The sequence below is a fragment of the Bombus vosnesenskii genome, unplaced genomic scaffold (genome assembly GCF_011952255.1).
Source record: "Bombus vosnesenskii isolate JDL3184/JDL3185 unplaced genomic scaffold, Bvos_JDL3184-5_v1.1 scf7180000016274, whole genome shotgun sequence".
In the NCBI taxonomy this organism is placed as follows: Eukaryota; Metazoa; Arthropoda; class Insecta; order Hymenoptera; family Apidae; genus Bombus; species Bombus vosnesenskii.
This window is the reverse complement of record NW_022884343.1, coordinates 2,252,907-2,276,560: the sequence shown is the minus strand read 5'-3', so window position 1 is coordinate 2,276,560 and position 23,654 is coordinate 2,252,907. Positions and strand designations below refer to the sequence as shown.

General features: G+C 30.1%; 6 protein-coding genes and 1 long non-coding RNA gene across 10 annotated transcripts; 4 read left to right on the top strand and 3 right to left on the bottom strand.

The window, feature by feature from the left end:
• The first annotated feature begins 160 nt into the window (after positions 1-160).
• On the top strand, positions 161-2,424 carry LOC117242456 (vacuolar protein sorting-associated protein 72 homolog). Its single transcript, XM_033509138.1, has 6 exons — positions 161-596; positions 678-889; positions 953-1,135; positions 1,227-1,443; positions 1,510-1,722; positions 1,799-2,424. The coding sequence occupies exons 1-6, from the start codon at positions 463-465 to the stop codon at positions 2,031-2,033; spliced, it is 1,194 nt and encodes a 397-aa protein (XP_033365029.1). The 5' UTR covers positions 161-462; the 3' UTR covers positions 2,034-2,424.
• A 1,599-nt stretch (positions 2,425-4,023) lies between these two features.
• Positions 4,024-10,466, bottom strand: LOC117242458 (ras-related protein Rab-11A). 3 transcript variants are annotated; one of them, XM_033509142.1, is made up of 6 exons: positions 10,313-10,459; positions 10,131-10,232; positions 8,251-8,446; positions 7,805-8,079; positions 7,176-7,332; positions 4,024-5,386 (listed from the first exon to the last, which is right to left on the bottom strand). In XM_033509142.1, exons 2-5 carry the CDS (start codon positions 10,168-10,170, stop codon positions 7,196-7,198), a joined length of 648 nt encoding a protein of 215 aa, XP_033365033.1. In that variant the 5' UTR covers positions 10,171-10,232; positions 10,313-10,459; the 3' UTR covers positions 4,024-5,386; positions 7,176-7,195. The 3 variants fall into 3 exon arrangements, with proteins under 3 accessions (XP_033365033.1, XP_033365034.1, XP_033365032.1); XM_033509143.1 differs by having other exon boundaries at positions 10,131-10,215; positions 10,313-10,458; XM_033509141.1 differs by having other exon boundaries at positions 10,131-10,466.
• A 1,160-nt stretch (positions 10,467-11,626) lies between these two features.
• On the top strand, positions 11,627-13,739 carry LOC117242607 (solute carrier family 25 member 40-like). The gene is made up of 8 exons (XM_033509424.1): positions 11,627-11,762; positions 12,014-12,196; positions 12,285-12,451; positions 12,536-12,670; positions 12,740-12,905; positions 12,981-13,177; positions 13,256-13,337; positions 13,427-13,739. The coding sequence occupies exons 2-8, from the start codon at positions 12,079-12,081 to the stop codon at positions 13,666-13,668; spliced, it is 1,107 nt and encodes a 368-aa protein (XP_033365315.1). The 5' UTR covers positions 11,627-11,762; positions 12,014-12,078; the 3' UTR covers positions 13,669-13,739.
• A 422-nt stretch (positions 13,740-14,161) lies between these two features.
• On the bottom strand, positions 14,162-15,539 carry LOC117242610. Its single transcript, XR_004495297.1, has 2 exons — positions 15,316-15,539; positions 14,162-15,021 (listed from the first exon to the last, which is right to left on the bottom strand). It is a non-coding gene; the product is annotated as an uncharacterized LOC117242610 (long non-coding RNA).
• Positions 15,540-15,671: 132 nt separating this feature from the next.
• LOC117242609 (ATP synthase lipid-binding protein, mitochondrial) lies at positions 15,672-18,665 on the top strand. The gene is made up of 5 exons (XM_033509427.1): positions 15,672-15,836; positions 16,298-16,380; positions 16,468-16,569; positions 17,408-17,528; positions 17,897-18,665. Exons 2-5 carry the CDS (start codon positions 16,333-16,335, stop codon positions 18,058-18,060), a joined length of 435 nt encoding a protein of 144 aa, XP_033365318.1. The 5' UTR covers positions 15,672-15,836; positions 16,298-16,332; the 3' UTR covers positions 18,061-18,665.
• A 234-nt stretch (positions 18,666-18,899) lies between these two features.
• LOC117242606 (transcriptional adapter 3-A) lies at positions 18,900-20,953 on the bottom strand. Its single transcript, XM_033509423.1, has 2 exons — positions 20,499-20,953; positions 18,900-20,415 (listed from the first exon to the last, which is right to left on the bottom strand). Exon 2 carries the CDS (start codon positions 20,385-20,387, stop codon positions 19,008-19,010), a length of 1,380 nt encoding a protein of 459 aa, XP_033365314.1. The 5' UTR covers positions 20,388-20,415; positions 20,499-20,953; the 3' UTR covers positions 18,900-19,007.
• Positions 20,954-21,616: 663 nt separating this feature from the next.
• On the top strand, positions 21,617-23,533 carry LOC117242608 (peroxisome assembly protein 12). Of its 2 annotated transcripts, none has more exons than XM_033509425.1 (6): positions 21,617-21,944; positions 22,285-22,393; positions 22,450-22,661; positions 22,736-23,104; positions 23,202-23,287; positions 23,358-23,533. In XM_033509425.1, exons 1-6 carry the CDS (start codon positions 21,825-21,827, stop codon positions 23,467-23,469), a joined length of 1,008 nt encoding a protein of 335 aa, XP_033365316.1. In that variant the 5' UTR covers positions 21,617-21,824; the 3' UTR covers positions 23,470-23,533. The 2 variants fall into 2 exon arrangements, with proteins under 2 accessions (XP_033365316.1, XP_033365317.1); XM_033509426.1 differs by having other exon boundaries at positions 21,618-21,944; positions 22,465-22,661.
• Positions 23,534-23,654: the final 121 nt, after the last annotated feature.

Below are 23,654 nucleotides of genomic sequence, written 5' to 3'. Positions count from 1 at the left end.
ATTTTAAAAAATAATGATAATAATGATATATGATAATAATCAATTAAAAAGTAAATATGGTAATAAATTATTTCTGCCTTTTAAATTTAAACGCGATTATCGATTGTTTTCGAATATGTCACTATCGATAAAAACGATAACGATAACATCGATAATTATCGAAAGTGATATCGATTATGAATTGTTGTTAGTACCTATGACCTGTTTTTAATATATGATATATATACGCAAATAAGGGTAAAATGTGAAAAGTTAAAAACAGCTCATTCTTGCTGTATTAAAAGACGTCCACTTTCAAAACATCAGATAATTCATACAAGTGAATAAATATGTGGTCATTTTATCTTCTGTTTCTAGGTTAAGTTAACCTGTAAAATTAATAGATTTAGTAACTGTGAAAAGCGAATAGTATTGAAAAATTAGAAATTAATCAAAGCAAAAGTAATTTACATAACTATAAAAATGGCACTAAATAGAGATCGGCGTTCAAACGCCGGAAGTAAGATGGCAAAATTACTGGATGAAGAAGAGGAAGATGATTTTTATAAAACAACTTATGGAGGTTTTGACGAAGTAGAACAGGATCATGATTACATGTTAATGTCAATTTATTTATTCACCAATTTGTCAACATTATGGTAATAAGAATTAATCACAAGCAATTTGTCTTAATTTAGGGAAGAAGATGAAGCGGAAGATGAAGTAGATTCAGACTTTAGCATAGATGAAAATGATGAGCCCATTTCTGATACTGAACAGGAGGGACCTAAGAAAAAACGTAGGCTAGTAACAAAAGCTTACAAAGAACCTAAAGTTCAGTCTAATCAATTGCCATCTAAAGAAAAGAGAGTAAGACAGCCAAGGCAAAGAACCTTTATCGAGAGCACAGGTGAATGTATGTGAAATAAATGCTGAATTATATGGACAAACAATAAATTGTAATCTTTTATAGAAAGAAAATCTATACGTCGATCTACTGCTGCAAAATCGGCTGCAACACAAAGAAGACTTACTGAAAGAAATGAGCATCAAAAAAGGAAAACTAGAGTTATAAGACATGATACATGGAAGCCTACTCAAGAAGAATTATTAGAAGAAGCATTGCAAACTGAACAGATCAATATGAAATCATTAGGTTTGATATGATGATCATTAGATTGCCTAATATGCTATTGATAATTTTAATTTTTTTATTATTTTTGTTAATTCAATTTTATTAATTGCAGAAAAGTATCAGAAACTAGAAAATGAAAAAAAAAATACTAGGACAGTAAGAAAATCGCAAACTGGTCCTATGATTAGGTATCAGTCTTTAGCAATGCCTGTTATGATACTTTCTGAGGTGAATTATGATAAAGAAGAAGATAAAATTAATGTCGAAGGAGATGATGAAAAAAATGCAAATTTGGAAGACAAGCATCCAGATGGGACAACAGGTGAAAGGTAAAATATAATTTTCTTTTCAATTAAATTAACAATATTCTAACAATAAAATTCTATTCATTTCAGTGCTGTAACTGTAAAGACAGAAAATGGCATGACGGACGTTGCCAAAAAGGAATCTTCTCAAAATTCCAACAAAGGCAAATATTACTATGAACAAACAAAAGGATATTACGAAAGAACCTTCATTACTTTCGAAAATGAACAACTGTTCTCTGAAGCTTTCAAAAAACCTTCCACTCCAAGATCACCAATGAAACCTTTATGTGCAATTACTAGGTAAAATATCAAAAATATACTTTTCATAGTTTTTTAATAGATAAAGATAAATTTATAAATATAAAAAAATATTTAGGCTCCCAGCAAAATATTTAGATCCCATGACTCAGCTACCATACAAAAATGTGCAAACGTTTCGTCTATTGCGTGAAGCGTATTATCAGCAATTAGAAGCTCGAACAGATATTAATGATACCTCACAAAGCCCAGATTTACTACGGTGGCTCGAATGGAGACAGAAAAATCATGGTGGTCTAGCTCAAAGAAACACAGTACGTCTTGAACCAGCTTCCGCGAGCATGCCTATGTAGTTTCTTGAACCAGTGATAAAATTAAACAATATCTGTATCATTATAATAATGCATTATTTTTTATTTTTATTATTTCTAAATTCAGGACTTCCATTTAAGGAACCTTTAATTTGTAAAATAAATGAAACTACAAATAACAGCGAAAAAATATGTTGTAAAGAAAAGAGAAACTGTAAATAATCGCATAATTTATTGTTAAGTGTAGTATCGAATTATTGCATATCATCTGCATTGTATCACGTGAGTTTTGAGATTCTTTGTATATACAGTCTTAAAATTATGATAAAAGTAGCGATATATAATGTACCTATTTATACAAAGCTATATCGATTAATATCAATATTTTTGGCTAACGAAACGAAAAATTGTACAATACACACGTATACATATATGTTCAAAGCAAAAGTGATTTTATTAATAAAATTATGAAGTACAAAGCATTGGTTAATAAAATGTCGCCGATTCGGCGATATCTTCTTTCATATAATAATATATATATATATATATTAATATATATATATATGTTATTTATTTAGTGTGGTATATATATATGTATAAATATATATATATATATATATCGAATCAACGGAGAATAAACTGATCTCAATAATGTCTAAAAATTCATCGTTCTAAATATTCCATTCGTACAAATTCAATCTTCGCAAAAATGGAACTTGAAAAAGTTCCATCAAGTATCGTATTTAGTAACCTAATGGTACAAAATGGAAACTGAAAAGGCATGTTGTATGTATATCCGAAGGGAAAAGTATGATTCTTCCATTGTTCTGTTAATTCATCGCACGCTCTGACACGAAATTAGAATTTTTCGACTATCATTGCTTCGAAATGAATTTACATTTTAAAAGCTGGCTAGTCAGCCAGAGGAATTTTACTTCTTATGTATGGTCACGCATAATCTTGCGGACTTTCTAAATTCACTCTTTTTTTCCTCTTATTAATTGCTCATTAAGCTATTTTGGAAAATAAAAATGATTATTTATTTAAAGAGAAGTATTTTAAATAAAATTCACACTTTTACCGGAACACTACTGGTAGTTATCTCTATTACTTATTGCAATTTACCAGGTAAATTGCGATAAAAGAGATAATTATTTTACTAATAAATAGCGCTCTCGGAAAAGCATAAATTATATTTCCAAGACTTCCTGTATTTGTTAACACGTTGACTGCCACGTCATTTTTCATATTTTGTCTAGAAGCTTGATTGAAATATACTACACCATAAAATTTAAGTTTTGCAGATATTATATAGTATTTACACTTTCTTCTGATAATATTATCCAAATCATTCACATTGTTGATAACTTATTAGTCCATGAAATTTATCTTATTTAAAAAAAGGATTAGTAACGTAGATCACCAATGATCGCTGTGGCAATCAACGTGTTAATGATATTTTTCAAATTAAAAAGAAAAGAAAAGAATAATGTTATAGTTCCCTATAACCGGTTCTGTGTGCTCGTTTTATCGTTTTCTTGGTATGATTACTATTGCACGAACCATCAATGTCCTCGCATAATACAGCGAGGTGTAGACATTTCAATATTTCAACGTTTTACTCACTCTCTATTTATTCATCAAGATACAACGAGGACTTGTAACGATAACAGATTACATTGCGGCTACACACATCGAAGCGATAATTATTAGACGCCTAGAAAGTACGATATAATCTCGCAAATAGTGTACTTTCGTGTATTATCACTTTTATGATACGCGTCAAAATTTGAATTCGTTAATTCCTGTGCCAAAATTTCAATTCTTCCTTCGTTCTTTCAGTTCTCTTACTTCTCAGCTTTTTTCCACTTGGAAAAAAAGAATACCTTCGGAGAAAGTGTTCTTTTGTTTGTTTAAAAAATGGATAAGCTGCTTATCGTATTTCAAGGTCAACGCTACGGTGCAAATTCGAAAGCAGAGAGTGAGCAACAATAAAAGTGTTTCAAGTCCGATTTAATTCTTTTTTTTTTCATTTTTTGTTTTCTTCCTCAGTTGCTCTCGTTAAGCTTCTTCTATCTTGTTCTCTTATTTGTCTTCTTCTATAATCGTGCACCTGTATACTTAAACTGCAAGACTTCACTTGTGTTATAATATAGACTGTCTCTGAAACATTCGGCCAAATTTTGGAATAATGATACATCATCAGTCGTAAGATCAAAAACCAAAAAGATATTAATACTAATGCTTTGCTACTTAACAAATAATTATTGCTTGCATCTTTCGATCCAATCTTTGTCATCAAGTTGATGCACTATGGATATAATTTCAGGTGACTAATTTGCTCGTACAATCTCTTACTCAGCTCACTTATGGAAGAATATATAGTTGTTAATCTATAATTAATTGTGAACATTCACTTGCACTTTTTAGTACACTTTGGGAATTCCTTTATGAAGATCATCACTTTCGACACCCATGGTACACTCTTTTCATCCCTGTGACTCACAAAGTATGCACCCCTCCAAGATGCGACCAAGTATTTCAGACACATTTCTTTTGTGTAACGTTTATAAACCGTTCGCTTCTACGTGTCAAGTAGAATAACATATGTATTATAAAGAAGCAGTAATACAACACTGACTTATTGTAACATATCAGAGATAAAGATAGTGGCGAGAGATTAGAGAGGAAGGGAGAGAGGCAGGATGAATTTTGGGGACAGAATTAGTGCATATGCATATCTTCGTCCTTCGTAAATATTTCTGATGGTGTATTTTTGGGTTGTATGATCGTGTCTATGGTATTCTTTACTCCAACGTATCCAGCTATTGTATATACGTGTCGCTATATTTTCCCCGATTCTCATCATTCATTTCCCAAATAATCCGAAGGAACTTGAGGAGTCTATGATATCAATCTTTCCTATTACATTTTCAACTAAAGCATACAAATAATAATAAAAATTTGTTTGTTCCATGGTCAAAAAAGGCTGATTTAATGATACTGATGGTGGCGACGTTGATACTAGTAGTGGTGATAATAATAATAATAGTAATAGTAGTAGTAATAGTAATAGTAGTAGTAGTAGTAGTAATATTAGTAGTAGCAGTAATAATAACAGCAGTAATAGTAATATGTTTCAATCAAATTGAAGCGACTGTTGAGAGCAAAATTGTACCGATGTTTTCTTTTAAGTACTACTATTAATATCCGCTTCCATAAAATAACGGAGCCAAAAAACAGTCTATTTTGCATCCAGAACGCCGGATTATTTGGGAAACCAGTAATCAGTGTATACTTATATTCGTAAATAGTCTTGATTCTTGTACTGTTTGCACCTGTTACGTTTACCGTCGACCACTTTTCTTTTTCCCTCTGCCTCTTTGTATGTCCTTCTGCAAACACAAAGGTACATAATCGCAGTTATTATATGCAATCACATTTAAAGATTAATGTGGTCTTATACCATGTGCAAATGATACATTGCAATTCTTATGCCAGTAGAGAGAATAAGAATTATGTTAGAAAATGTTCAATATCTTGATGTGTTTAGTTTTAGGGATATGCTCTTCTTCTATGAAAAATCTTGATTTATTTCATCGAACTAGTGTTTATTTCAAGTTAAACTGTAGCAAATAAAAAATATGTATAAACACATTTGAAATTTCTATAAATCTTTTCTCCTACTTTGTTCTCTTTAACATGATTGTAAATTTACATATATTAAACAATATAAGTAACTCTTACTAAACTATTTTATTAGCATTTAATACCTTTTAGGTATCACAGGGATATAATTAGATTTTAAATAGTGTATGCTTAAACAATAGAAAAATAATAATTTATAAATTCTTAATATAATTCATTATTGTCACAGCAGACTGAATAATGATTGGTATGAAATTTTTTATTTGTCTTCACTCATTAATGATGAATCTCAAAAACATAAATTGATGAATGATTCAATGACTAATTTTCATTACAATTTATTGTTTTAAGATTGAATTTTCAAGTTTTCATAATACAATAGGAATAAGCAGAAAATTGTATAAAGGATGAATTTAATAAAGATTAAATAATCGAATTTAAACAAACATAAATCTACTCGTAGTTTTATTTATTATATGAAAAATATTTTATATAGTGGGCAAATGTACACGAGAAAAATGTTTTGTAAAAATTTGAAAAGTACATCTCAATAATCAAAAGAAATATTTATTTATCTGAAAGTTACACACTAATACTACTCTAATGAAATGCATTATGTCTCAGCATTCGTTTACATGTAAAAAAAAGATATGAAATGGCTTTTTTATACACGTATAAGTTCCCATACATTCGATTACACGTAATCCATGTTTTGAAATGTTACAATTTAAAGCTCTTATCAGTCCGTAAGAATCTTTTAAAAATTAACATTTTTACAGACTACGTGTTACATATGTATATATATTCAGAGTACGTGCAATAAAACATTTAAAAAATAATACTGACGAAAATGAACGGCTTCTGTTACGTTAAGTAAAATTTAATATAAAACAAACCCTCGAAACTTACAATTGTGAAGCTTTATTATTCGTCGATCTTCTGACATTGATAAGTATTCATAAAAAAACGTTTTCCACTTTCATAAATATAAAAAAATAAATTTTAGTGTAATTGAAATATGAATAAATCTTAGGATGTATTATCTTAGATATTTCTATAAAACATAAATTTTAGATAAGTACAGCGTGAATGTGTTCTACGTTTATTTTCTTCTCTAATTAATAATTTTCTTTATGACAAAGTGAGAAGTGTTACTCTTATTCTGTAAACAATAAAATCTTAGAACTTTGAATATATCAAAATGTGTAACTATACAATAATAAAACTAGTCAATTAGTAACAATCATCATGGAAGAAAAAATACATAATAAAAGTGTCTTTAGTAGTATTTAATTTTGATGTATGTTAAAATTAACTCAATTTACAAATCAACTTAATATTTATAATTAACTAATCATGGTTTTCTTATATTAAAACTATGCTATCGTACAAAGAATTATTCCAGAAACTTTCTCATTTCTTTTTTTCACTTTTGTTTCTTTTTACTGGACCATAGACTAAATTTTTTTCTCTTAGAAAGTTGGTATTATTTGAGTGTACTCTCGTGATATTGATACTGTATTTGCGTGTACACACATTTTAAGCAGCAAGGTGAGTCACTGGCAGCACTGCTTGCGCATTCCCTCTGAGTTCATTGTTGGCTTCACGTCGATGGGTTCTACGTTTTGTGGCCGGATTGTATCACCTTCGGGTGGGTCGCGTATCTGTTTCTGCGATACGATTCTGTAGATTTCTGTAATAATCAAATACTCTATCATCATCTATCTTTAAGAACGCATGTATCAAATCGCTGCAATGTTACTTCCATTTAGCAAAAAATACTGCAGCAATTACTTCCAAAACAAATACTATGTAGAGTTAGAAAGAAGTCCCTTGGAAAGAAAAGAAATCTCATTGGTTAATTGCAATTTCTATTAAATGCAATATGATCACAAATTGATTATGAATGTTTATAGAAATTCCTGTTTCTACAAATCTAATTAAATGAGTGGAATTGAAGCAGAAATATATTTTAAAGAATCTGTAAATTTATTAACTACTTTTAAGGTATTATTATGATGTTCTCCGTGATTTTTCTCGCTTTAAACTGAATATTTTATGTATATAAATATAAAATAAATATAAATATAAAATATAAATATATAAATATAATTATATATCTCAGTTAATTTTTACTTTAGGAATAAGTTTAGCAGTAAGTTTACCTGTTAATATATTTTGAAATGCTGTTTCAACATTTGTAGAATCTAAAGCAGAAGTTTCAATAAAAGAGAGGCCGTTTCTCTCCGCGAACGCTTTCGCCTCGTCGGTTGGAACCGCACGTAGATGCCTTAAGTCAGATTTATTTCCCACCAACATAATAACGATGTTTTGATCAGCATGGTCCCGCAATTCTCGTAACCATCTCTCCACATTTTCGTACGTCAAATGCTTCGCGATATCGTACACCAGCAGAGCCCCAACTGCACCACGATAGTACCTAGGAATTTTCATCCAGATAAAATTACTATTTATTGTATTAAAAGAAGTATAATTATTTTGATAACATTTAAGTTTCATGAAATATATTATGTCGATAAAGAACATGAAAGATTTGAATTTAAAACACATTAATGATTTAGAAAAGAATACTGTTATTTCTTCAACTTACGCAGATGTGATAGCACGATAACGCTCTTGTCCTGCTGTGTCCCAAATCTGAGCTTTAATAGTTTTCCCATCTACTTGTATACTACGCGTAGCAAATTCAACTCCTATAGTCGACTTTGATTCCAAGTTGAATTCATTTCTCGTAAATCTTGACAAAAGATTACTTTTTCCTACACCAGAATCACCAATAAGAACAACTGTAATAACAAAAAAATACTTTATTAAATAAATCAAAATGGTAAAATAAAAATTTACGTATTTTGTTTTGTACAATTAGTATTTTATTAATTCATTTATGTAATTATAAAGAAAAAATCTTTTAATTAATTTAAGAAACAATGAATAATTAGACCAGAATAGTATCATCATACAGTGCAATAAAATTAATTTCTTTAGATATTAATCTTTACCTAATTTGGAAATACCTTACCTCAAAAATAATTTTATTTAGAATCTACAACTTTATAATTTACATAACACTATAATTTAACACCAAAACTTCCAATATTTAAAATATAAATAAAAATTGTATAATACTACATGAAGAAATCAAAGTTAGACTCTATGTACTCTTTGTCTATTCCATCCTATTCTAGTTATACTTCCTATTTACACAAATATTTAATTTATATCCTTCTCTAATTATATCATTCTTGTCTATATAAAAATATAGATATTTGTACAAATGAAATAAACTTTGTACAAGGTACCAAATGCTTAAAAAAGAAAGGGAGTTATATGGAAAGATATATCATATAAGAAAAAAAATCAAACTTTATCAAAAATCATTGACATCCCCAAAACAGAAATTATTGTAAATTTACAAAATTTCCATGAAAAATTACAAATTGTCATTTTGCTATTCTTGCTCTAGTGTGCAATGCCAACATCGATTGAATAATGTTCTTCTGTCATATAATTACTAGACTATAGATTTTAATGCAAATTTATATTTTTATGAAACATAATTAAAAAAGTGCAAGTGAGATAGAGATTCATTTTGGCTATGAAAAATTATAAGAAATACTCTACTTTGTATACTTTATGTATTCTTGCATATTTGCATTCTATACATTTTTGGATCTTTAAATTTTCTAAATCTAATATAGTAAATATTTTTGCTAAAAAAGGTAAAGATCTATTCAGCAACAATTAAGACTGCCAGATTTCTTTATTCCCCTGAAAATAATAAACACAAGGGTCACTTTTGTTAAGGACCCTTTAATCATATAAGTTGTTCAGAGAAATGAATCACGAATCACGGATAACGAGGGTATACACAAAGGTGTAACTGGCCACGAAACAAAAATAGATTTAGATAGTTGACTCATTCGATTAACTGTAACTTCGATAATTTCGAACACGTCGTCCGACAAAAATCATTTGACAAGTTTTCACATGTGAAAATTTCATCTCTGATGTCATCGTTTAAGCCTCGATATTCTACGCTTTTTCTGTCAATCGTATCATCGTTTCAAACTTGACGTTATTTCGGAACCTGTTATGTTACTGAATGATGACAACTGTGATGTTTAACTAACATACCGATGTATATATATATAAAATAATCACACAATAACAATTATAAAATAATACAAATTATAGAATAATAAACTATATAATTAAAAAGAAAATGAATACACACATATACGTATACAAAATCGTACGTGTATACGTGTATACATAATGAATAGCAGCAGCACACACGTATACACAGTACATACACACATACAAATATGTATATATATATATATATACATACACGTATACGCGTACTTCACAAACGTGTATGTGGATGTGTATACATGTATGCGTGGAAAAATTTTCGCCAAACTTCTCTAATAAATAGTAGTTAGGTTGATGAGTCGAATCGAGATTTACCTTTAAATAAATAATCATATTCGTCATCCCGAGTGCCCATCTCGTCTGGAGCAATAAACCCCTTTAGTAGACTGACGGACGATACCTAGATATCGGAACACACTACTACAACTTGTAGTTATTTACAAAAATGAAATTGTCGAAGCAACCAAATAGACTTTGCGCACTGTTTATCTACTCACGGCGTACGTACAACACCTACGTGAATATGTACGGTAGAAAAAATATGAAACGAAACAAGCACGACTATACGATGATATAATTATTTTCGTTCTTTCAATTTAACTGTACAATATGGCCTCCTTTCTACGCCCCTCCAAACCCGATAAATTACACATGCGCAATGTGTACAGATTGTACGCATGCGCGGATTTTGATCACAAATTAAATTTATTATAGATTAGCGTTGGAATAGAAAGTATTTGATACACGATACCACTTGAATTTGACTTTATATTTGACGATGATACTATTTAAATCGCGCGGGATATTTAAATTTCCTTATTCTATTAGGTTGACTAATAAATTCATTCACTGCGAAGCAATTAAACTCATCTACGTTCTAGGTATTAAGTTTTACATACTACGTTTATATACTATATTAATACTTATTTATATTTATACCTATTGTATCAGTTACCTATTATACTACTTATATATATCTCTATTATTATCTATATTATTTTGTAGTAACAGTATAAATTTAGTACTAGATTTTAAATTTATATGTTGTATTTATATCAATATCTTATTTGTCTTATTGTAACAATATTATTGTGTTACTACCTATGTATAGGAGAAAAGTAGATTTAAGAATAAAAAAATCAAAGCCCCTAGAAGTTCGAAAGGACTATTTAACTTTGTTTAGAACACATCAAGGATTTTAATTAAGAAATAACCTATTTATTCTATTTCTATATAAATATATATCCTTCATAAGAAATTGAAATACTTTATTAAATTTTAAATAAATAATTAAATAAATAATATTAAATATTAAATATACTATGTTAGTAAAAAGTAAATGAATTTAGTATTCAATCCAATATTACAATTATTATCTATATTCAATAAAGGTGAGCACCAACCAAGATAAAACAAATCATTAAATAGTTAAATATATAGTACTGGTGAACAAAATTTTAATTGTTGTTGGCAATTTTCTGTTCAATTTAAAATTAATATATATATATTTAGAAATTTTCATGAATTTTAAGAGAAACTTTAAAGAGAAAAATATTAAACTCAAAACTCAAAAATCAAACTCACTAGCGATTCTAGTGAGTGAACGAATGAATGAATTGATAAATTTCACTAAAATCTCATTTTCATTCTATTGTTCTCTGGATAAATAAATTTTAATGTATTTTATATCTCAGTAATTAAAGCGTAATTAGTGCTAAAAATAATCTAAGTACAAGTATCTAATAGATACTTTTTTTAAATTTGTCACATGACCCTAGACTTCCCAATCATAGAATCATCCAATGAATGGTTGACTATACAGTACAATGTTATTTTTTCATGAATTGCAGACCGACTTACAAGTATGGTTTTCTATACAAAGTCGTAATTTTATGATGTAATCGAATGTTGCACGAGTTAGGATCATGTGCTGGAACCAAATAAAAGGTAAGTCATTGAAAGACAGTCATTAATTTTAATACATACTTAGATCAACCATACTATCATCGTTGTTAATTTTTATTTTAAGAATTTTTTAATAATTTCTAACAAAATTACATATAATACTTAATACATATAATTGTTTTTACTCTTTTAAATTATTTACGTTCGGATAATAACAAAATCTCATGAAACTGATGAATTAACAACTATTTCATCATATTAGTAAACACATGTTATTGTCTTCTTAATTCTAGAATGATCAAAAAATGATTTACAAACAAAGATATTATTAAATGCGGAAGGGAAATAAAATTTGGAAATGAATAAGTTAAGCGGCATACCTCCAAATTTGGATCTGGATGATCCAAGATTTCGAGTCAGACCATATCAACAAATTGTTGCTTCTTGTACAGGTGCTTTTATTACGTCAATTTTTGGTAAGATTTACTCTTGTCTAATACAACATATTTTTTACAAAAAAAAAATTAATTCTATAGAGAAAATATTACAAACTTTCTTTTATAGTTACTCCTTTGGATGTAGTTAAGATCAGACTACAAGCACAGCAGAAAGCAATGCTCTCTAACAAATGTTTTCTTTATTGTAATGGCTTAATGGATCACTTATGTCCTTGTCTAAATGGGAAAGGTCCAATATGGGCTAGAGGAAATGGAAAGTTTAATGGCACAGTGGTATGACGCATATAAAAATTTCTGCTAAAATTTAAACAATAATAAAAACTAGTAATTAAATAATATAGAATAATTCGTTTATAGGATGCCTTTATGAAGATTAGCAAGAATGAAGGTATTCTTTCACTATGGAGTGGTTTAAGTCCTACTCTTGTTCTAGCTGTACCTGCAACCATAGTGTATTTTGTTTCATATGAACAGTTAAGATTATATCTTAAGGTATATAAACTTCCCTTGAACTTCGTTTAAGTCTTTCTCCATTTTCTAATATTATTCATATGTTCATAGGATAAATATAATAACAACTACAGAAAAGTTAGTGGAGTTACCATGGAACAGCCATTTTGGATTCCTATGTTGGCTGGGGCTACAGCACGGATTTGGGCTGCAACCTTAGTGAGCCCATTAGAGTTAATTAGAACAAAGATGCAATCTCAGAGATTAAGTTATGCAGGTAATTTCTTGTGCTTATTATTCTTCACATCATAAATTATGCATAATAATAATGTAATATATCTATCTCTTTTAGAAATTCTTCAAGCATTGAAAACTGTTATAAAATATAATGGGGTTCCTGGCTTATGGATGGGATTAACTACTACTCTTCTACGTGATGTACCTTTTAGTGCGATTTACTGGTTAAATTACGAAACTATAAAGCAAAAGTTTCAAGTGACTCAACAGACTTTTACTTTTAATTTCATAGCAGGTGCTATAGCTGGATCTGTGGGTGTCTTGTTTATATTCTAACTTTAATGATAATGACAGAGATATAAAACTACTATATACATATTGATTTTATAGATAGCCGCATTTTTAACTATTCCATTTGACGTTGTGAAGACACATAGACAAATAGAAATGGGTGAGAAAGAGATTTATTCAGGTATTATAAGTTTCATTCTCCACTTTCTTTTTATATCTCTATGTCTTTCACATATCTGTATCTTTCTTTAACGAGAATATGAATTACAGATAAACCTAGACGTATTGGCGGAACGTGGATTGTAATACAAAAAATTTATATGCAAAATGGAGTGAGAGGATTATTTACAGGACTAATTCCGCGAGTAATTAAAGTAGCTCCAGCTTGTGCGATTATGATTGCGACATTTGAACATGGGAAACGATTCTTTCAAGTATACAATGCTAACCAAATACTTCAATACGAGAACGATTTACAACTTCTAAAACACAAGCGGAAAAGCGTAGAATGACGTGCATGTCATATTTTATATCATAATATATTATATTCAAAGAGGACGAATAAATTTTATTTAAAAATTTATTCAAGATTTTAAAAATTTGACAGGAAAAGTAAGCTATGTATAAACTAAGAATTGAAGACTATTAAAATGAAGAGGTAATTATGCAATTTAATAACTTTCCCAATTTTGACTATTTGATTTTAAACTTTTTCTTTTCAAGTTTCACTTTATCATAAAAACAAGAAATCAATTATGAGAGCTTGAGAAATTAATATACTTATCATTTTATTAAGAAAGCACCAAATTAAAGAATGTTCTCATTTCATAAAAATATATTTCTTTAGTTTAACCCTTTCGCTTCGGCAGTCCAGTCTGCCTAAGTGCTCTCCCTGTACGGAGGCGCGCAAATGCGCACAGTGGCATGATTGCTGTATAAATGTTTTCCTAAGTCTTAAATAACAACTCTGCTGAATAAAACAATAAAACAATCTTTGCTCCAATATGATAAGTATAATTTACATCTTTAATATGAAAAGGCTTACAAAATTACAGGTAATATATTGCATATTTACATATTTACAAGACTTTATGATAAAATGTTTAATATAATTAATTATGAAAAGTAAATTAGTTAATATATTAATATGTAAAGATTAGTAACATAATTCTGAATGATATATTTTGAAACAAGGATCTATACATAAGCCAACATTGCAATCTTTACACCCATATCGTGATTCGGATCTTTTATCATTTTTTCTACAAATGACACATCTTCGTTTTCGGTTTTTATTTTTTGGCTCATAGAATAAGGGAAATGTCTCTCTGTTAACCGATTTGGATTGTCAATGAGTCTGCTTTGACGCTGAACTACATTGTGCAGATACTTTGCAATTATTTGTTTTATTAACCCTAACTGAAATTTTGCCATGGAAATGGTTTCTCGTCAATTGTACTTATAAACATAATATGCATTCCACACACAAATGTCTATGACGTGGAAGAAAAATTTGCGGTACTACTTCAACAATTTATGCGTTGAATTAACAGTGCTTAGAACCATATCAACTTTGTCTATTATGCCCATTGACTTATTATAACTTATAACACACACAGGTTTCTACACACTCTGTTGTTCTCCATACCTAGATACCGCTGCAAAATCTGCAGTATGCATACTCGTAATCATATAAACTTCTTTTTTGTCTATCCATTTCATCGCTAACAAAGTATTTGATGTACGAAAACATGCCTCTCCTTTTTTCAAATGCTCTTCAAACTTCGGCATTCCTTGCCGTCTTTTATTCACGGTCGCCATCTATAAGCGGCATCCGTACCTACAGGTCATCTAGTCGGCGCCGCCTATTAGCGGCACCCGAAGCGAAAGGATTAATTACTTCAATGTTCAAAAAGATTAGATTATGTTTTAACAAATTTACTTAAACATGTTTGAGTAGATGGAAAAATTTCTACCATTTAAAAAATTATTGGAATTGTAAAGATTCAAAACCTAATCTAACCTTTATGGTAAATTTTGAACACTAAATGCATTAATGTAAAAGAATATTAAATCTCTAAAACTTTCCACTATTTCATAAAGAGGGACAGAAAATTAAATAGTTAAAATTTGATCAAATCACTAAAATGCATACTTACATATTATACAAAGATAACCTTTATAATCTTAACCTCTAGTCCAATTTCATAGTAACCAATCACATCTTCACCATAGACATATTCTAAAAAATCCCTAGCATAAATATGAATCAAACGAGTGTTTACACTAGTCGATATTTAAAAATGTTTAAATCATCCATCTTTTTGTTTCAATACAACGTTTAGAAAATTTTATCAGAAAGAGTAACGATAAAAGATAATACGAATTTTAATATAAAACATTTAAAGGTTTGGGAGTTGGAAAATTTCTGGAAATACATAATAGCAAATGTATTTATTAGTTACTGCAGACGCAGAAGCGTTCGGCTAAATTCGGTTGGTCGATAATCGTGTTCGGCGAGAGTCGAGGCGTTGCAAGTAGTGAATAGGTCACTGCACGAAAGTCGGTTCGGTTCGTTCAGTGGAGATTGTTCGTTCGACGAGCGATTCGTTCACTAGTCTCTCATCAACTGAACATTCCAAGGCCGGGTCTTCTTACCGCCTCTTCTTACTATACTCTGGTAAGTCTGACCTCCTGTTAACTCAAAATTGCTTAAAATAAAATAAAAACTCTCAAAATTTCTCATTAATCATTTTTTCAATATCATATTTTAATCTAAAATATCATTAAGAATCATAATTTATAAGTTCTTAGATAATCGCAAAGAAGAAATTAATTAAGCGAGCGGAAGGCAAAGTACGAGAAGTGGCCATTTTGTATTCTTTCGTCGACCATTCATTGCTTCGTGGTTTTTACTTTTATTCCTAATAACAGAAATTAGGCGATACTCGAGTTGTGATACTAGAGTTAATTTTGACTCCTGAATCTCACATAACGACCCCATCAGGAATGTTACGTAATACTAAGCTACGTACGTCCTATCTCATGGCCAGTCATTCGCTGGTGTCCACCGGGTTACATTACAGCACACCTTGGTGGCAATTCGTGGTCTTCGATTTTTCGAAACGTTCCTTGTTTCAGATACTCTTTAAAGCAGCCACACTTCAAACGTCATCATGTACGCTTGCACTAAATTCATCGCACCCATCGTCACCAGGTCGGCCGTGAGTATATTTTGTCATCCTCAGTTTGATTTCATATTACACGTTATTATATAATCTTCAATCTTAGAATTTACACCGGATTTTCAGTTGTTCGCTGGAAGTAAGAACTACATTCGGCCGCTGAGCAGCGCCGTAGTGAATCACAGCCAGTCTATACAACAGAATCAGATCCAGACTCCAATCAGTGCTGTAAATATTTTTCGTTGAGCATTGCATAACCTATTCCCGTTACCGGGTTATATAAGCCGCTATATTTTCATAAGTCCAAGCTTTTTTGCTTTTTAGAGAGAAACAAAAGATTTGTGAAATAAATTTGTTCATTTTTGGTAATTCATTGACATATATCATCTGGGGCATTGAGCTGTGTTGAATTATTCAACTGTACTGTTGCAATTTAAAGTTATGTCATGGAAAATATAAAGTTGTATTAAATTGGGATTTATTATGAATAGAATTATTTAATTGATTGAAATAAGGAATTTAAGGGATGTAAGATATAACTAGAAATAATTATCTTTTAGCATATGAATCTTTTCAGTTATGGATTAGTTCAGTAATTTTTTTTTAGTTTCAATTGATATCATGAAAAGACTTGAAGCAATAAATGATTTTAATGGTATATTCTTTGTCAATAGAATTAAATTTGATAACCTGGAATTGCGAATAAGATACTAATATTTTCATTGTTTTCTTGAAAACAAAATTGAGTGTTGTGTATTAAAAAAACAAAACGTGTTTTTTAATTCTAAATGATAAACCAAATTTACTTTATTGCATCAAAATATTGATTACACATGCAAAATCAATGAACATAAAGGTTATGTAAGGCATGTTATTTTAGAGGTAAAAGTAGATCAACTTTATGTAATATATGTAGCACTATAGTAGAAATTATTGCTGGACATGACATTCTTTAGATTAAATTTAAGCTTTCTTGACCTTGTAATACTTTCAAATACTTAAAATGTTGTTCTCTTTTTAATTTTACAGAATTTTTTCTTTAATTACTTGAATGATTATTTTGTAGTCTCCACTGGTGCAGTCCTCGATTGTGCGTAGTTTCCAGACATCCGCAATCAGCCGTGATATCGATTCTGCTGCGAAATTCATTGGTGCTGGTGCCGCCACCGTGGGAGTCGCTGGATCAGGTGCGTATATCCTTTATCTTTGTCAATTACAAAAATTCTAATCCATTATGATTCCTTATTTAATATTCACATTTCTCATTAGAAAAAGTCCCAAATTTCTATTCCAGGAATTGGTGTTGGTTTAATTTTTGGATCCCTCATAATCGGTTATGCCCGAAATCCATCCTTAAAGCAGCAAGTTTTCAATTATGCTATCCTTGGCTTTGCTCTATCTGAAGCAATGGGCCTCTTTTGCTTGATGATAGCATTCCTTATATTATTTGCCTTTTGATCCCAATTCCTCCACGCAGTAGTAAAGTTATATTACAAGTTTCATTCCTTTGACTAATCATAAAACAAAGACTTAAATGTACTGTTATTGATTTCAGGTGCAGGAATTGGTTCAGTGTTTGGTTCTTTGATCGTTGGTTATGCCAGGAATCCCTCTCTCAAACAGCAGTTGTTCTCATACGCCATCCTGGGCTTTGCCCTGTCCGAGGCCATGGGTCTCTTCTGTCTTATGATGGCTTTCTTGCTCTTGTTCGCGTTCTAAGTCACCAAAATCGCATAAAAACACAATACTACTAGTTTTAGTGCGTCACTGCCAAAGCAGCATCCTTTGATTCCTGCAAGGGAAGCAGCGGTAGTTGCATTTGGTGTACGGGATGCCATGAAATCATTAGAGATGCTCGATTATCTGGTTCGACGGGGTATGCGACGGTACGACAATGAACTGAAAAAAAATGGCGGCTGTATACGTATATTTGGATCATCGATCGGACCGTCCTCCACCCCTTCAGGGCCTTCCGAACTGATTTGTAATCATTTCATGGTTTACTGTAATATCATTGTAGCGTAAAAACTTCACATTATTACAATAACATATTTCAGTGTAATGAGAAACGACTAAGAACGTTACATAAAAGTTTATTAAAGAATGGAAAACAGAAAAAATACGACAGCCCTGCCTGCAAGATTATAATATGCATATATCCATCACTTTTAATGTTATCAAATATTAAGCATAGTACATTTTTGTTACCCCGAAAATTGTTCATCATTGTTGTGCCATCGCGTGCGCACGTTATTGAAGGTAACTGGACGAAGAAAACTGTACAGTGATATTGAATAAACACTTGTCGTGACATTATTATTGAATCTATGAACGATTCTGTTTAAACCTCATCCTTAGATTCTAATTATAATTAGAGTAAAGAGATAATTACTCTCTCTTTGGTAGAAATTCATTCTGAAGATCAGAGTTTTATTAAATTATGCAATGGTTGGCAGTATGAATATTACTCTAGATTAATTCTATAAAAATGATTAATATTGGCAGAATTAAGTAATCAAATCTATTCTTGAAATAGAAAATAAATAATTCAAAGAAAATATTTTAAAATAAATGTTACACCATTCGATTTAAAAATTAGACTGATATTATTCAATTTTTATACATAGTTTTATCACGATATTGTACAATACAGTAAAAAATTGCATTTAGTTGGTAGTGCCGAAACCTATAGGTTCTACGTTGTTGTGTGGTAACATATTCAACTGGTCCAAAAGGTTTTCCCTCTCTCGAAGACACGACCACGCTTTCTCCTGTTCTTTTTTTGTTAAGGGTACTTTTCTTTGTTTCGCTAGTATAAGTTTCTTGTAGTGTTCTATCACTTCGTTATCCGCTGTACTAATTTTCCTCTTCAACGCTTGCCGTTTGCTTTCCTCCTGAGCTAAACTCAACAGTCTTTTTAACTGTGTTACATTATGATTGGAAAGAGCAGTAAGCTCCTGTTGACACCGTTTTATCTCAGTCAAAATTTCGTCGTCCTCTTGATTCTTCTTTTGTGCATCTGGTTCTAAAATTCCTTGCTCTACAAGTTCTTTGTGCATCCTTAATTCTAAATTGATAGAGTTCTGAATAGTAAGATCTCTTAAAACTGGAGGATCACTGTCCCTAAAGAGTTTGTTATCTGTGTTATTATTTGCAACATATACATTTTCTTCAAGCAAGGCAGAGACTAATCTCTGAGTTAAAGGTCCTGCTATACTGTGTGCCTTTTTGTCATTTTTTCCAACTAACAGAGACACGTCAGAACGATTTTTTTTTTTATCTCTAGTTGGATTACCTGCATCTTCTTCTTGCAACAAATCATTATGTGCCCACATTAAACTGTAATGACGACCTAATGGGGGGACTTTTTTAAAGTCACTAATGTCACTGTGCGTGCAAATTAATTCTTCTAGTAATTTAATATCATCAGACATAATGTCTGTGCAATATGGATCGACAGATGCCCAGAATTTATTAGGAGTATCATTTTTTGGTAAGAGCAACTTTGGTGATTCAGATTTGGAACCTTCAATTCTTGAAATTTCATGAACATTTGGAATGACTTGAGAGTTTGAGCTGGTAACAGCTTTTTGCTTGAACAGTTTTGCAGGTAGAGGAGACTGTGTTTTAACATTAAGTTCTTTAGGTTTGAACTTTTCTTCTCTGACCTTTTTATCCAGAAGAGAAAGGCCTTTCCCACTTTTGGACCTTTTGTCTCTGCGTTCCTCTACTGAAGACAAATTGGCTATCTCTTCTTGAAGCATGCGGTGTCGCACCACTACAGAGGAGAGAAGCATTTCTAGTTCTAACTGCAGCGTATCAAGATCCTCCATTCCTACACCTTCTTCCACACTGCGTTGCAGGATACTACTATACCTTGGAAGAAGGCGGCTATTGTCAGCAATTTTTAAAATAGATAAAGGCTTTGTGGCCTCTGTATTCTCCAAAGTCGTATCTGAGTTAAGGGCAGAAGACTGTACAGTTTTCCCACTTTCTCGCACTTTGACAACCGCCTTTTTGGAACTTTGTTTTCCTTTTCCAGACATGGTTACAATTTTAATTTTGCACAAGTGCCTTCAAAAGATTCCGTCTATTATTTCACTAGGAGATACTCATCTTTGTAAGGATTGGTTGTTGTGTTGACTAATTCTATCTACCTTTCTTGTAAGCATAAACTTCTTCATTCAAATGCATTTTCAGTTCAACACATAGTAGACGTTTTTGTACTTTGCATAAAAGATTTTATCTTCTTTCAGTTTAAACTTTCCAATTTTCAATCGTTATACATATACAATTCTGAAGTGTCATAAGCTATTAGGTTATGTTAACATCCACAAGTTGTACGCGCAATGAACGCTCCGATCAGCTGGTAGGCTAATGCATGAAATATGCAGTCAACGTCACCTAATTGTAACTCATAAGATGTTAGTGATCTTACCCTCAAGAATTTATTAAAGAAAATGTTTTTATTTTTTGCTTTATGTTCAAGAAACTGATACGAGAATAGTTAGTCGAATCGCTAAACGATCCTTTCCTATTAAACAGCAGCACTATCTCAACTGTTCTATTTACATGTACCTAAAGCGTGTTTTTGTACAGCATCAACTGACCGAAAATTTCCCTTGATAACTGACCATTGTTATCCCCACCACTTTAATGGTACTTTAGTAGTGTCAATTCATTTTGATTGGTTGACATTAATTTGATTTAATGATCAATTACTTAATCTTGAATTTAATAGAATTTAAATAAATTGATTAAACTGTTGTGTAACATGTTTTTAATACAATTTTTTCAATACTATTTTCAACATAAATAGATTTATTTAAAATTTATAGCAAGTATAGTTTGTTCAATGAGTCAAGTCGATAGAGTCAAACAGAGAGAAATATATGTATAATTGATCAATAGTATATGCAACACTTTCAGTTATTGGCTAGTCGCTGGTGTAGTATAATTACGAGGATAATTTGATATTAATGTAAAAAATGTTTAAACTGAACTGCTAAATCTGATATATTTGTTTAATCTAACCAAAAAAAAAAGAAATAAAAATATAAATATATATCAGATCTTTTCATTTAGGAGGTTAATGCTTTCTCTAATTTGTAGTTTCCTCTAGATTGTAATCACGTGGTTTTATTTACATTTCTTGACTTGACTCATTGAATATGTCGTATATCTATTTACAACATTTTCATAAATCATATTATACACCTACGACGTATTTTTTGTATTTCCAAAATAAATTTTAACTTATAATCAAATAGATTATAATCAATACAACAACATATAAATTGCTAAATCTTGATGATGTTACGAAATTATTTGTATGATAATTGTCAATTAACATGATAATATATTCGCTTTAATCTGCAATAAATTTATTATCCATGTTTTTAAGAATTACTCGTCATGGGTAATAGGTCGTTATATAAATAATGAAAAAAGTAGAGAGTAGTGTGTAATAAGGAAAATCAAAAATGGCTGAAAAAGGAGCTCATTTAACTGGAACAGCATTTATAAAACCTTCTATTTTTGAAATTATAGCACAGGAATCATTATCGTCCATTGTCGAACCTTCTTTTAAAAAATTTCTATCGGTAGGTTAGGTTAACTGATCTTCAAAAATAGAATTTAATATAATTTCAATTATAATTAAGTGTTTCATTTTTATGTTATTAATAAAAAGTACTCTACATTTTTGTGAAATTAAAATCGATAATAAACTATCATGTTCTGATTGCATTAATAGTTTCTTACGTTTTTTTAAATTTTAAATTAACAAACCGGAAGTCTGAAATTTAAATTTGAAAATAAAATTAATTTCATTAAATATAATTATTTAATAATTTATTGAATAATATATTGTTATTTAATATATAATAATCTACTTCCTCGCAATAAAAGATTAATTTTTTAAATGCTTTTATAAAATTTTAGTTTCTCATATCATTCAATATTGAAAGATACAGTCATCTTCTTAGATGGACAGATGAAGGCTATTTAATTTTCAATACAATTCTTCAATGGTATTACTTGAATAAATATTGTAAGTGACTCATTTTTATTAATATCTATACAAGTTGAAGTTTTCATTTGTAAAAGATCTATATATTCCAGCTGCTTCATTTTCTGAAACATTTTATGGTTTAAAACGCATAACTGTAGTAGATTCGAAAATTAAAAGCAAGTTATCAAACAAGCAAAAACATCTTTCTTTGATATTAACAGTTGTATTCCCTTATATAAAAAATAAACTATCTCAGTTAAGTCAAAGATATAAACTCGAAGAATTAGATGGATGTGCTCCAAAATCGGTATTTATTAACATATTTAATTTTGATTTATATTTATTTTTTCAAATAATTCTTAAACTTACTTTTCATTGCAGAAATGGAAAAAATTGTATTGTAATTGCATTATCAAAGGAAACGCGATAATTTTTATGATATATGAATTTATGGTACTGTATAATTATATAGTTTATATTTCTGGAAAATCTGCATATACTTCCCCGCTTTTGAAGCTGTTATCTATTACTTTAACATATGCAGAACCAGAACCAATAATTAGTATTTCTGATCTATTAAGAAAGATTAGAAACAATTCCTTTGGCCTTAGTGATGGGGTAGATATATTTCAAAGAATGGTGACTACATCTTTTGAATTTGGAGCATTTTTCCTTCAGTTTGTATCATGGTGGACTCAAGAACATTATTCAACTAACTTACTGTCATTACCCATTCCACCACCTCCTAAGGCAAGAATATAATAATTAATAATTGTAACTATGTACTAAAGTTCTTTCTCTGTGTAATTTGCAATTATATGTAAAATATTTTTTTTATTTATTTCAGATTCCAGAAATAGCAAAGCAGTACAAAGGCATATGTCCAATCTGTCGTAAAGCACTCAGAATACATACAGTACTTTCAGTATCTGGGTATGTGTAAACATTATAAAAGTAAGAAGTTCCAATTTAGATTGTAATTCATAAATATTTCATTTCACAGTTACGCATTCTGCTATCAATGCATTCTTCCTGTGATACGCACAGACAGAAAGTGTCCAGTGACAAACTATCCTGCCAAAGAAGATGACTTAATACGTTTGTATTTAGGCTAAGTAATAATGTGCATATTTTATCAGAAAAATTGTATATGTAAATAAAAGATTGTTATTTCTCAAATTGCTTTCACTATCATTGTTATATAGGACAAAATCACCTTCAATACGAACGTAATGAAAATATTTATGCATTCATTGTATTGTAACATAACTTTCAATGTCAACGAGAGTTTCATGAAAAT